The following is a 13,585-nucleotide window of genomic DNA, read 5'->3' as shown; positions in this document are numbered from 1 at the left end:
AGAGCACGAAAGGGGAGGCTGCACCCCCAGGGTTAAGCCGAGTGAAGTTTACACCTATTTTATACAGTATACAGACACCCAACTGCAGGGTGACAAGTTCCATCCCAACACGCTCACAGCCAGACAGTGTGAGAAAGTTACTCTTTGTTTCAATATTTTAAAAGTCTCCCCTAGGTTGAACAAACACCTGATTTCAACTGTGAATTAGAGAAACCTGTAACAGTCCTAAAAAAAGGAAGAAGACTGTGCATCTGAAAAGACAGGGGAGACAGACTCACAGCATTGTTATCCAAGAGAAAGGAGAAGTTCCACTGCAGCACCAGGGATGACACCTGTCGTATATTAGCTAACCTACTATGGTTATAACTGAATATAAAATTAGATAAATAAAAACACGCCCGATATTACAGTAAACAAGTGAGAAAGAAGCTGGCAATCGTATGGAATTGAACAGACAGCGCACTGTGTGTCTGGGCTGGCTCTGCTGCCACGCTCGGCAGGCAACGGCAGCTGGGAAAGACATGCCACACCGTGCTGCGTTGCACAGAGTGCCTTGCTCAGCACAGACCAGGGTCCCCACCGAACACCCAACCACCCCTCTGCTCCTCCGCTGGGCGGCCCCCCGCATGCCACAGCTCCCCGGTCACTCCCAGCGTGTCTGTACATCGGCAGCCAGAGACCCTGACCCCCCAGCGCAGTAGCAGTACTGCCCCAGCAATGCTCCCGCTCACCAACCTGTGACGGGTGCAACGATTGCGCCCCGTCAGAGCAGCACGTGACAGAGCATCCCAGATCCTTTACAGCGACAGGCACACGCACTCCAACCTCCCCCCTTCCCCGTGCTAGTTCACATTTGCGGAGACTCTGTTGTCCTGGAAAAAGCTCTGACCGCGGCAGTCGTTACCCAGGCCCAAAGGCAGCCGTTCGTGCTCGTCTGCTTGTGACTGGAATGATCGTAAGGGATTAAAGCCCTCCCCAGAACGCACTGAGAACCTGACCTATAAAGAGAGCTTTGGGATTGGAGTTAAACTTCTCCCCATGTTTTCTTTTAACTGCTTTCGTATTCAACAAGACGTCCGTGCTGCATGAGTGACTATGGCCATGGGCACGGACAAGAGACAGAGGCTGCGCCACAGTCATTGCACTTGAACCATTTGCCTTTTTTCTTTTTTTTTCTTTTTTCTTTTTTTTTTCTTTTTTTTTTTTTTTTTAAATGTACCCCCATGTCAGGGAACAGCTTTGCTACAGTCTCTGCCTCAGAGAAATCTGCTTTCTCCTACCAGGCCAGAGGCCAATACTGCTCACAAATCTCACCCGTGCATTTCAGATCTCAGCCTCTGACCCCTGGCACCCCAGCATCGGGTGCAAGCTCCCAACACTGGCCCAGGAGCCACTTCCAGAGGTGACTGGAAGGAGCTATGGGCAGTTTTGTCCTCCTGGGGTCCAGGCAGCCCTAGGAAAGTCCTGTTTGAGTCTTTACTCCAGAACCTTGAAGTTGCTGAAGTCTGTACTGATGGACACTGCTTCCCCCGCGGTGCGCATAGTGTTGTGTACTGGAAATCACTGCCCCCCGGGAGCCCTGGTAGAGAACAGACTGCCCAGAATTCAGGAGACTGATAGTCCGCAAGTCTGACTGTAGTGACCTAGCACTTTGGGGAGCGGAGGTGGAGCCCGATGCCCCTGTGCAGGGCTGGGAGCCCGACTCGGAGGAAAGAGAGTCCACAGCTGTCGGCTGGGCTGGGCTGGCAGCAGCAGGGCAGCTCTTCTTCAGGAGGCTGCTGCTGCCGCTGCCAGAGTGCTGCTGGCTGCTGTAATACCCCGAATTCCCTGCAAACAGGGCAGAGGAGTCTGTGGAGACCGAGTGGGCAGGGCTGGAGTATGAGGTGGAGGAGAGGGATGTTTCCGAGGAACCATGAGAGAGGCTGTGTGCTGTCCTCTGTGCTGCTGCTCGATAGCTGTATCCAGGAGACAGGGTAAGGTGTCCTCTGTAGGGGGAGGAACTCTGCTGGAGAAGGGTCTGCGATTCTGCCTGGGGACTGTCAGACTGCAGGAGCTGAACAAGTCAGTGGGGAAAAAAAACAACAAAAGACATGTCAGACTGACTTCACCATCTCCTACCTCCTCCTCATTCTACAGGTGCTTAGTGCAGCAGGACTGGCAGCCAAACTCAATCTCCCTCTCCTGCCGTTTAAAGCTTTATTTCAGAATGGGCAGAAAATATATGAAATGATTTACCTGGTAGCTGTATCGAGAAGGACTGTAAACTGTAGGTCCTTTGTGGGCTTCCGGAGTGTCTCCTTCAGCCGTGTCTGCAATGTAGAGGCAAGAGGCATCACCCTCTGGATGAGGCTACAGCAGTTCCCTCTCAAATGACCCCAGCCATCTTGTTCCACACCCAGCTACAGCTGAGACAAGAGGAACTTCTCCAGCCCTCAGCCTTTTGGAAGCTGAAAAACCCTACCAAAAGGCCACTGGAAAACCTCAACATGCATAGATCAGCCATACATGTTAGGAACCGCTGTCTCCTTCAGCCCAGCTCTCTCTGGTTTAGTACAAAGCTCACCTGCCTCGGACCAGCCTATGTGAGTGGCTGCACTTAGTAACAACATAGACACAGCCTAGGCTATTTTAGCTTTCCAGAAGGACACGAGAGAAAGAAGAGAGTTTCTAAGGACTCAGCAAGTCTCCACTCAGCCTTGGCCACAGGAATCCACACTGGCTACAGTTGGAGAGATAAACCTTCAGAGATGGTTGTCAGCAGGACCCTCCTGCAGGTATTCCTCAAAAGCAGATCCAGACACTGCCAAAGACTGAAGTCCCCTGCTGCTTTTCAGGGGATTATGCTTTCCAAGCCAACTGAAGTGCTCCAAATGAAGCTACTCTTAGACCTCAGAAATGCCCGTTTCTGAAGCAGGCCAAGATGATGAAAATGCTTTGAGGTTTAAAGGGTAAGAGCAGCACAGTACACACTGACCTACCTCAGTTATGCCAGAGATCAAGAGAAATAAGCTGCTTCTTGACAGAGAAAGCCCTTCTCAGACCCGTATCTCAAATGGTGGGTAAGCTGCTTCTAGCAAATAACCAAACCTGAATTGGGCCAGGCAAGTTCTCACTGAAAGTGACCCAGCCACTTTGCCACCTGTGAATTCGGTTGCTACTACTGTAACCATGGGATTGAGCTCGTGATCATGCTTCCTTTAGGAAGGAGAGAAACTGGTGGGACTAGAGGATTTCACATCAGGGTTCTGTTTCAGTCTAATGAGACAGAGCTGTTTATCTGCAGCGTCGCAGGGATTCTCAGCAGCCGCGTTTGAAATGCCGTGCTGCAATAGTGTTGGTATTAGTATCAAATTGATATGACATATGTCTCAGTCATGAAACAGGACACGCTGCTTTAGTCTCCTCTGTACTTCTTCCAGAAAGGTCTGGCTTTGCACCAGATGCACTGCCACGAGCAGCAGTGTCAGCAGTGCCCATGGCCTTGCTGCCATTGTTCTCCTGGCACTAACATCACAGTTGCTGGCTTAGCTAAATGGGAATTTGGATGGAGTTGTCTTGTCTGCTGTTGAGGCTCAGAAGCCTCCTTCCTCTGGGCACAAGACTTGCACAGAGACCAGGATGTGAAGCTTCCAGCACGCGTCCTGTGCCACCTTCCCTTTTCTGAAGCTACATCTGATGCATCACGATGCTCTTCGCTGTAGGTGACATTCCAGGTACTGTACTGCAGAAAAGCAGAAATTGGAAGTTTGGGGCACGTTTTGTTAAGCAGTTGTGCACAAAAGAGACTAGCTGTTCAATGCAGGAGATAGCTGTGATTAACTGAAGTCGAGTATGAGAATCAGAGGCCAGGCACACCAGCAGGACTGTACAATTTACTAGCAGTGCCTGTTCACAGAATAAACCTTAACAAGTCAAAAACTATTGAAAGACTCTAAATTACAAAGGGTGAGTAAACTATAACCTTCCTGAATTTGCTTATGTAAACTTAACACAGACAAAGCCAACACTTCCCTCTCCCATTTCTTAATGAAGGACATAACATGGAACTGCTTTTTTTGGCAGTACCGGTCTGTGTCACCCTAAAGAACATATAAAGTAACAGCTTTAAGTGAGAACAGCTGTAATTCTCAGAAGTGTGGTATGCACAAAAACCTCATTTCATTCCTACATGCCCTAGCAGCAAAACCGTCCAGGTTTGGGGTTTTTAGTTCCCCTCATATTATTACCCACCACAGCATCAAGTAAACGTGTCTTCACAACTCCTACAGGTGACACCAGGAATGGCAGGGACTCGGATGCTCACTTTGTTTCACTAAGAAGACCAGCAGCTGGGGGAGAGAAGGTGGCTCACGGAATCTAATAAAGCTGCTGAAGAAATTGCCAGAATACACAAAAGAACTAAAAAATTTTTTGCTGTGCTAGGATGAAAGATACTTTTCTCAGCTACAGCATTAAGTTTTCACAGCCTCGAGTGGGATGGGTTTTATATAACAAGGAAGAAGAATGGACCGATGCAGCTGAAAGTCCAACTCCAGCCCAATTCCTGTGTGATATCGAAGAGCCAGAGCTGTACAAATCAACGTGGGCCAAAGGTCTGTTTTGAGTCTGGATTTTCGCTCCCCTTCTGGAAAATAACCACTGAGAAAGCCACTTCCACTGGTACAAGACAGACTGTGAACAGCCTCCCAGTGGGATACCATGAAACCAGTGAAATTTTTGACAAGGTAGAGGATTTCCTCTCAGTACTACAGGAAAAAAAGGCACTGAAAAGAGGTGTGCTTTGGTGTACAATGACAGCAAGTCCCCAGATGAGAAGCCAGTTTTCTGAAAGTTCTCCCAAATACACCCTACGGCATCTGGAGAAAAAGTCTGATTTGGAATGAAGTAAATACCTACTCGCCCAAAAATGCTCAGAAATTAGATACCCTGAAGGCAAAAGTTGCTGTTGCTGCTGAATTACCCAAAGAGTGCTCTGGGATCGAGGCTCTAGTCTTTCCACGTCTAAAATACCACATGACTAGGTTCTGGCTTCCAGAGAGATTCAGATCCTTAGTAGAGACCATCGGGGAGCTGAAAGCCCATCAGCCATGAGTCTCCAAACCCACGTCTCAGCTATAGGGAAGCGGGGGCTGATGGCAACACACAGATTGAGTTATTTAAATATGATGATCCATCGCTATAAATCCCAAGGGCGATTAGAGTTCTTGGGGCACTACCCGTTAGGGGAAAAAAAAAAAAAAAATCACATTCAGCAGACCGCAAAATAAATAAAAGAAAAATAATCCAGTTTCACAGTTGAGAAATTTGGGAACGATGTAGTGATCTGTCCCTCTCTCAGAAAGTCATATCTCATGTTTAGACCACAACGGACAAAAGAGAGGCATAATTTCAGTACAAGTAACAAATACTGATCCTGCATGCTACTTGGCGAGGACAATGCTTTATTCAAAGAAGAAAGGAAGATCAACACAGAACTAAATTCATCTCAGGAAGGAGGTGCATTTCATAAAGCTGACAAATATCATAACTCAGGGAATCAAGTTACTTCAAAACAGCTGAAGCAAGACTTAGAAGCTAAATTAGTTCTTAGCACTGCCTAAAGCCTACACCTGCATTTTACTGTGATAACACATTTATCTGGATGTTCAGCCAACTAGAATTATTAAATGAGAGTATTTTCATCCCCAGTACTTCAGGGCAAGTGAGGCAATGTTGCTTAACCCATCCATGCAAGGACAAAGAAGCTGTTCCTGAAGTGCCAATATGCAGGTAGTCTTGAATTCAAACTCTGGAGAAACCTGGAGGTCTTCCAGGTCTAAGAGAAGAGGGATATAGGTTTAGGCAATATCCTAATAACAATGAAGTATGGCTTGCAGAAGGCTCTTATAAGGCATTGACAATGTTAAAGATGAAGGTACAACTAACTTCAGAGATAAGTTTGCAATGTTTTCTAAGCCCATCATTTCCCACCAACCAAGCGTTCAAATGTTTCATCTTCCTTCCTACCTGCATCTCTCTCAACAGCACTGTCACAGGAAGGTGAAGATTCATTTCTCTGGGATACCTTTGCACCACTTCGCAGCACCTTTTCAAGCATGCCTCGGCCCTCTCGAAGCCTCTCCACTGACGTTGGGACCATCCTGCAACAAAAACCCGGTAACAGGTGAGAAACGCTATTACACAGCCGAGAGCGACGTGACCAACGCACAAGGGGCCTGTGGGGTCCTCGGTATAACCACAAGACAGGTTTAAGACTGCTTAAATTCACTGGTTAGCGCAAATGCAAACCCCTATCGTAGAAGGGAGGGATCAGAGACCATCAGCTCTGTAGACAGATGAGGAATAAACTTCTGCACTGATTTTGCAATGTAAAATGGGATTCGAGACTGCCATTCACTGCTAAAAACATTCAGTTCAGCAGATCACCTGATTACAGGACACCTCCTCCCAGAAAATGGTTTCAAGACTCAACAGCATTTTGAAAATCCTGGTATTGCTTCAAACTTCAATGCAGTTTCTTTGCATAGATTACTTTTACTCAAATTATAAAGAAGCAAGCCCAATACCTTTATGAAAATACAGTATCAAGATAGTACAGTTAGATCATGCAATGTTCCTGAAGCAGAACTAGCTTGGGCATTTTACCCATTAATGCTACTTTGTCCCATTTATTTTGTACCGCGAAAAATCTCTGCTCAAGATTGGTGCTAGATCTTGTTCCATTACATATTGCAAGTGTCTAGTCTAAGGGTGAAAAACAGAGATGAAGTGGCTTTCCTAAAGCCAATATGTAGAAGAAAACCAGAGTCAGACAAACCCCAGACCCCTGGGTCAATGTTCAATCCACCATGCACAGGACCATCCAAATCTCTTTAGAAATACGTGGTTTAACCTATAAGACAGTAGCACTTTGATCAGGGATTCACAATGCCTTTACCCTAGACACTGATGAACACGCGCCTCAAAAATGCCCAAATTTATATATTTAGTATAATATTAAATGCACGGCATACCATGAAAGTATGCAGCTTAACACCATATTAACAGAATTCTGTATTTTTTCTTTTTTTAAAGATATATTAAAAACTGTGCTTTACATCAGCTTGCTTTTTTGTTTGTTTTTTTTGAATAGATAAATAGCCCAGACATTGAAGTTCACCCCTCAATGAAGCAGAAGGGAGAAGGGGCCAGAGTTCACACCTCATGGAGGTGAATGGGGTGAGGGGGTGAATTCACACCTTCGTTGCTGCTATTGTTTTGCTGGAGACAGTTTTCTGCAAGGCTGGGTTTACTGGGCAGCAGCACATCTGTTTACATTGTGATGGCTGTATCTTGGCAACTGAAAGAGACAGAAACTTAATTTTTTTTAAATGAAAGCTATTGGCAAATATTGTAGAATTCAGCAAAAATCTGGAAAACTCTAAAAATTAAGGCACGTATTTTTGTTCCCACCGTTTTCTTCTCTCCCTGCTATTATATTATTGTGAATGTCTGGAAATGTATCTGAAATGTAAGCACTCAGAGTTAAAGATGAAATTGGGTCACAACTTCAACTCAGCAACATGCAGTTTCTAATATATTTTTTCAAAGCAGGTGACTGAACGTTTGTTGGCCTTGCCCATTACAACACAGAAGAATAAGAATTTAAAAGGCAGCAGATCTGCTTAATCCCATTTCAAAACGTATCAGCATGGTTTCAATTTTACATCCAGTGTCCCATAACAATACGACCTTTATTCCCACACAATACTTACTCATGAAACCATGCGAGGAACTGAAGGCAGAACACCTGCTGAGGAGCAGCAGATGAAGCTCACAGAATGTAAAACACGGCAGTAGAGCGAGGCTGCTGCATTGACACCTCACCCCAAACTATTTTCATTCAGCTAAGTTTTTCTTTTACCCTTTGCAGGCAGAAGGAAGTGGCACAGGAGGAAAAGGGTATGGGATATCAACACTTAGACAGAGTAATATTTGATTATAAAATAATGATTGAAGACTAATTATCAGCTGACAGCCTCAGCTGTGGCCAGTCCCTACATCTGGCAGAAGGTCACCCGGTAGACAGAGTAATGTCAGAGAGGTACAAGACAAATTATTTTGATAGTTCTTCACTTGAAGAGTAATGGAAGATTGAAAAATGGAAGAAAACAGATCTTATTCATGCTGCAAATTCACCTGAAGCAGTGTTTCTCAAGCACTTTGAACAGACTTCATCCTTCTCACTGCCTTCAGCACGGCTGAGCATCATCCCTTCCCTTACCATCCCCCTGCCATTACATGAGCAGCAACACAGCTGCATAGGTGGAGAATCAGCATTAAGAAAGACACGCCTTTTTGCCCGCGGTGTGCACAAACAGAACTTGAACACAAAGCAGCAGAGCCAGCGTACTAGACAGCCCCAATAAGCAGAACACCCTGACCATAGCTGCATTGACACTACGATGTAACGTCCCACGTTTCTGTGCTACAGTACTTAATTTTTTGGACCAGACATCACTATCAGGTTCAACAGTTTTTCAAGACCAGCCTTTCCCCTTATCAAAGCGTCTCATGGTAATACAATAAGGGTGCTCTTTCCACACGTTTGGGAAGCACTGACTGCAGTCTGGTAATTGCTCTTCAAGCTATACATGCAATGCATCAGGGAAGCTGGAGTTGTTTCACTGTCCCTGGTCTCACGTGTAAAGTTGCAGAGGGCTCTGTTAGCTTTCCTTCTGAATAGGAGTTGACTTAGTATCACACATGTCCAAACAGAGTGGAGGTTCAGCGAGAAAAGACCTGGATTTAATTCTCATCACAAGAATAAGACCTTCAAACCTGAAACCTTAAAAGAAACTGGTGGAAGAGAGAGACAACTGTTTAACTTTATATCTTTTGAGACAGATTTTTGATATCTCGAGCAAGAACTAAAGGGCAAATTGAGGAAACCGCTGGTATCCTTCACAGTTGTTTAGCAATTACAAAAGAGAACAATACCAAGAGACCCCAAAAAATCCATTCAACTGCACTTATTGTTATGGAAATGCCCCCTACAGAGTTTGGCCTTTCTCTGTGGAGCAATCTCAGGCTTGCTTGGAAGGATAACACTCACCACCTACTGCCGATGTTGTCCTGGGATTTGCTGAGTGATGTTGAGGAACTAGCCCCCCTCGAGTCTGGTGGGCTGATGTCCTCTATGTGAGGCAAGGAGGAATGAGAAGGGGAGAAGCCACTTTGTGGGGAGGACGGGGTTCGTACTGCGGAGCCCGGTAGGCTGTTGCCATCTGTGTCAGTCACAGAACTGCTGCTGCCCTGTCGGGTAGGAGTCCCTGTACATCGCACTGAATCACCTCCCTCCTTAGCTTCTTGTTTCCGCTTGCGATATTCTAGTAGAGATACCTAGGAGAGAAGAATACAGCCATGAGTCAGGGAACGCAATGGACTAAGATAGGGGGAGGAACATGCCCACACAATCATTTTTTCAATCTATTTCTCTCTGCTTGCAGAAAAAATTTTAAAAGCTATATTTGGATTATAAAATCTTCCTGAATCTGCAGGCGCTCTGGAAAAAATGCTAAATGGTACAAATTTCCATCACTCATTGACTGCCATGCGCATCCACGCTTTCCTCTGGATGGCTAATCCTTCAGCAGAAACATCCAGCTAGTTTCCTTCTCTAACAATCTGGAATTTCATATTACTTCAGTGTGTGGTTGCACATTCAAGCATCAAGCCTCTATATCCTCCACTCAACACCCTTCAATTCCTCTCTCTGCTTTATGACATTGTATAAAAGGTACCTCAGTATCTGTATGTCTCAAAACCAGAGAATAAGAGCCTCCCTTACAGAACTGGTATCTTCAGTCGTGTTCACCTGTATTAGTTCAGCCACATTAATGCTAATAACCTGGTAAAGCCTCGCACAGGTTCCTGCTAGGGTGGTTCATCAGCCAGTATTGCAACCTCTCAGCACTATCACCTAAATAAATTACTTTTGGCATAGGTATAATATATTTTGTGCAAAGCAGTCTCAGGTTTGTCAAAGGCACAGACCAAAAGGTCCCACATAATGCAGTCTTGTATCGCAGGGACTGCAGAACCAAAAATAAACAAGTATTTCCAGCTGAGCACTTACCTTCCCCTGTGCCTTCCCTTAAGAGTTATTATGAGGCACAGACTCCACAAAGTACTCCCAGAAGGCAGCTCTGCTGAAGAATTCATCAGCTATGATTCAATGACTGTACAGAAGGCTTTGAAAAGGATGCTTCCAGAAGTAACTCAACACAGGAAGGTTTTAAGATAATTGTAACTTTAAAAGGAAACCAAAGGAAAAAAATGGAAATGGAATGGACATAAGATATTCTATCTAGCTGGTCATTATACAAGCGATCTGAGTTACCACACTTGCAGTAAAAAATAACCAACCCAAGTACAGAAAAAGGCACCAATACGCATCTATACAAACATGTTTATTTGTCCCAGGAGTACCTAGTTTTGTCGTTTTCACTCAGTTTTAGTCCCATGAGGGTCACTGGCTGCTATCAGAAACCAATATGCATTTGCTTTCTTTAAACAATATTCCTGTGGGTTGAGTTTCAAAAATATAAAATTTAATTAATAGTCTTCATCTATTTTTCTTGCAATGTTATTACTGTGTTTCCATATTAATGGCAATGGTTTAATACCTTCTAATGAACAGCCTGCCTTTTATTTTGAAACAAACTCTCTTTCCTAGTAATGACGCTTTCCATCCTGATAAATAACACCTCCGCCAACTAGAATAGTTGCACTGTGTTATTGCTCTGGGTCTTGTCTCAGTTTAACAACTGTTTATGAAAGCTGCAAGCATCAAGCTCTGCTTTCTGTGCTCCCAGATGTATTTTCATTGTGGTCTTTTTCTTCTGCCTCTCACATCAAAATCTTGCCTAAAGGGCAGCTCGCTCTTTTAAGTCTCTAGACAGTTTTCATCCAGGCACTGGATGCCTGGATTACTTGCCCAGCCTATATTTTAGAAGTATTCTGCTCTCTTCATTCTCCTCGTAAGTCTCTTGCATGGTGCTGACTGCTCCTGCTTAGGTTCCTGCAATCTTAAAGAGTTTCTTTTACAAGAATATTTACCTTCTTCCTTTGTGGTGGATTCTGGGGAGCAGATCTGACACCTTCACAAGCCTTCTCGCCGCAGGGAGACATGGATCCATGCACTGTCTCTTTAAGCAGCCCTGACTCGTGTCTGCTGAAATATCCTTCTGCAGGAGAGCTGCAGCACCCTGCTTCTGAATTCATTGGCTTCCTCTCTCCCAAAGGAGTGGATCCTCGCAACAACCCATCTACACGTGGCATAGCGTTCAATGGGGAGAAGGCATACATTAAATTAAACTCTGTCCGAAAAGCTTGATCAGAGCTTCGTAGCAGCATCTGTGCTTCCCCACTTTTCCCTGGGAAGTTCATCTCTGAAGTGGAGTTTATGGAGGGTTGTGGAATCAGATCAGAGGATCCGAAGCTTAGCAGCGATGGTCGTTCTGGGCAGGCGTTTGCACTGGTATCCGGGTACCCACTCTTCAAGTCCAGTTCGGATCGGAGGCAGAGCTGGAAAATCCAAGAGGAATATAGGAGAGGGGTGGGAAGTCAGGAAAAGGGTCAAGCAAGGATGGCACGAGAAACTTAGAAAGTACTCTGTGCAGTGCTACCTTACTGCTTTCCAGTTCCTTCCTGATCAGCCCTTTGGTCCTTTTATACATTGTTCTGCTCGTTCTACAGGGGAATGACAGACTAAATAACAATAAGTTTAACTGTCCAGGACAAGATGCCCTTTCCCCTTTAGCAGTCTTACTGCAGCAAGACAATAAGGGTCAGCGCTATCCCTGGGCAGTCAGCAAAATAAAAGCATCATTTTCAAATTGCCTCATATGTCCCAAAGCTGATGTTAACACATAGTTGTAGCTAGGTTTATTATGAGGAGAGAAAAGATCTGCTGTCCATTTGCTGTTTTACTAGCCAAGTTCTTGACTGTCCCAAATCAGTTACTACTAACTTCCTAACAATAAAATGCCCAGGATCTCCAAGCCATTTGTTTTCATTTATTGTGAGATTCATAAATCTCTAACAATAGTACATTCATTTACTTTATGCTGCATTTCTACATTTTACATTCTCTAACAAAACCATAATGGCATCATCTTTGTGCTGTGTCAGTTTCTGGAGCACTAGGCACTGACACAATGGTATATCTATTTATCTACTTTAAGTGCCCAAAAACCTCCAAGGCGAAGGCACAATCATGTCCTTCATCATGGCAACGTGTCATGATCTTGACAATGAGCATAACTGACACGATTTCACCCTCATTGCAGGACTATAGTGCTTAGAGAAAAACACAGCAACACCAAGCATCAGCTCTGCCCTACTGCTGTTGCTGAGAACGTTTGCTCTGCTGCATTACAGCTCCAAGTAATCTGCCACATTGGAGATTAAGTGCACGTTTCCTACTATGAAACAGTCTCTGAGCAAGATACTTCACCGGTTATTTTACAACAGGCCAGTAGGTAAACAAAAAACTATTTTCTGGCATCTCCTCAGCATTTTAAGCCTGCAAGGGAACAGGTGATAAATCAAAGCAGAAGAGAGCAAGTCAGGTGCACCACTGTGTCCTCTAAGTAAAAGCTGCTAGTGAATGCTTTCCCTTTTCTTCCCCAGTAGCTATTTTTCTGCTTCTGAGTAAATATCACACACCACTTATCTGCTGGGCCAGGGCTGAAGTTGATTAATGTTTTTGCAGTGTCCCCAAATCTCTTGCTTTCACGTCAGTAGCTGAGACACACCAGGTCTTCATAATGCCTGCTTCCCACTAGTGTCAACAAGTGAATAACAAATTCCAGTCTTCGAGTTGTTTGCTCTCTTACGATAACCCTGAAAATTCCTCAGCCTTCCTGTGACCAATGCTCCACCCTTATTCACACCTTCCTTCACATTTCTCATTCCTCCCCTCCCACCACGGCCTCCAACACACTCAACAAGCACACACGCTCCCAGCCTCAAATGCAGTTGAGGCAGTGTGATAACTACCTCAGGTGACATGGACTCAGGCCTATGCGCAGGGGAACTCTCGGGGGACGATACGTTCTAGGAGGAAAAAACATCTTGTTATTCATCTGCTTAAAAAGATAAGAAGCAAAATAAAAATATCAATTAAAAAACAAGCACAGTGGCTAGCAATGGCTGTTGTAAACAAACACTACCCCAGGAACTGGCCTCAGCCTGGATGGTAACTCTGTTGGTTAAGTGGTTTCTTAAGCTTCCTTGCGAACACAAAGATAGGACTGAGTTACTGTGTCTCATGCTATAACTCAGTACCCCAAACAGAGCACATAAATGTTAAGATAAGAAGCATCTTATTCTTTACATTTCTGATGCTGTCAGATAAGAGTTTGCACCATGAAATATAGAGAAAGCCATTTATGGCATTTAGTCTGAGAACATGGGAGAGATGGAAAACCTGGCGTTGCCCAAAAGATAGACTAAGATCCCCCAAACACTACAGTGATTAGGTGTGAATGACAGCTTTATTAAATGCCATAAGATCATCTGAGCATGTATCAGTGGAAGG

General features: G+C 44.7%; 1 protein-coding gene across 2 annotated transcripts in view; it reads right to left on the bottom strand.

The window, feature by feature from the left end:
• Positions 1–1,210: 1,210 nt before the first annotated feature.
• The window catches only part of SETD5 (SET domain containing 5), a 67,850-nt gene continuing 55,475 nt past the window's right edge, over positions 1,211–13,585 (bottom strand). The window contains exons 19-24 of one of the 2 annotated variants that reach the window (XM_009565847.2): positions 13,045–13,101; positions 11,101–11,568; positions 9,095–9,381; positions 6,007–6,140; positions 2,236–2,309; positions 1,211–2,053 (exon numbers count right to left, since the gene is read on the bottom strand). In XM_009565847.2, coding sequence (XP_009564142.1) covers positions 1,454–2,053; positions 2,236–2,309; positions 6,007–6,140; positions 9,095–9,381; positions 11,101–11,568; positions 13,045–13,101 — 1,620 coding nt within the window. In that variant the 3' untranslated portion in view covers positions 1,211–1,453. Of the gene's footprint in view, positions 2,054–2,235; positions 2,310–6,006; positions 6,141–7,238; positions 7,340–9,094; positions 9,382–11,100; positions 11,569–13,044; positions 13,102–13,585 lie in introns of those variants that run through there. The other variant, XR_008451661.1, reaches the window with a different exon arrangement.

The sequence above is a fragment of the Cuculus canorus genome, chromosome 11 (assembly GCF_017976375.1).
Source record: "Cuculus canorus isolate bCucCan1 chromosome 11, bCucCan1.pri, whole genome shotgun sequence".
Taxonomy (NCBI): Eukaryota; Metazoa; Chordata; class Aves; order Cuculiformes; family Cuculidae; genus Cuculus; species Cuculus canorus.
The sequence above is the reverse complement of the archived record's forward strand: the minus strand, read 5'-3'. Positions and strand labels throughout refer to the sequence as shown.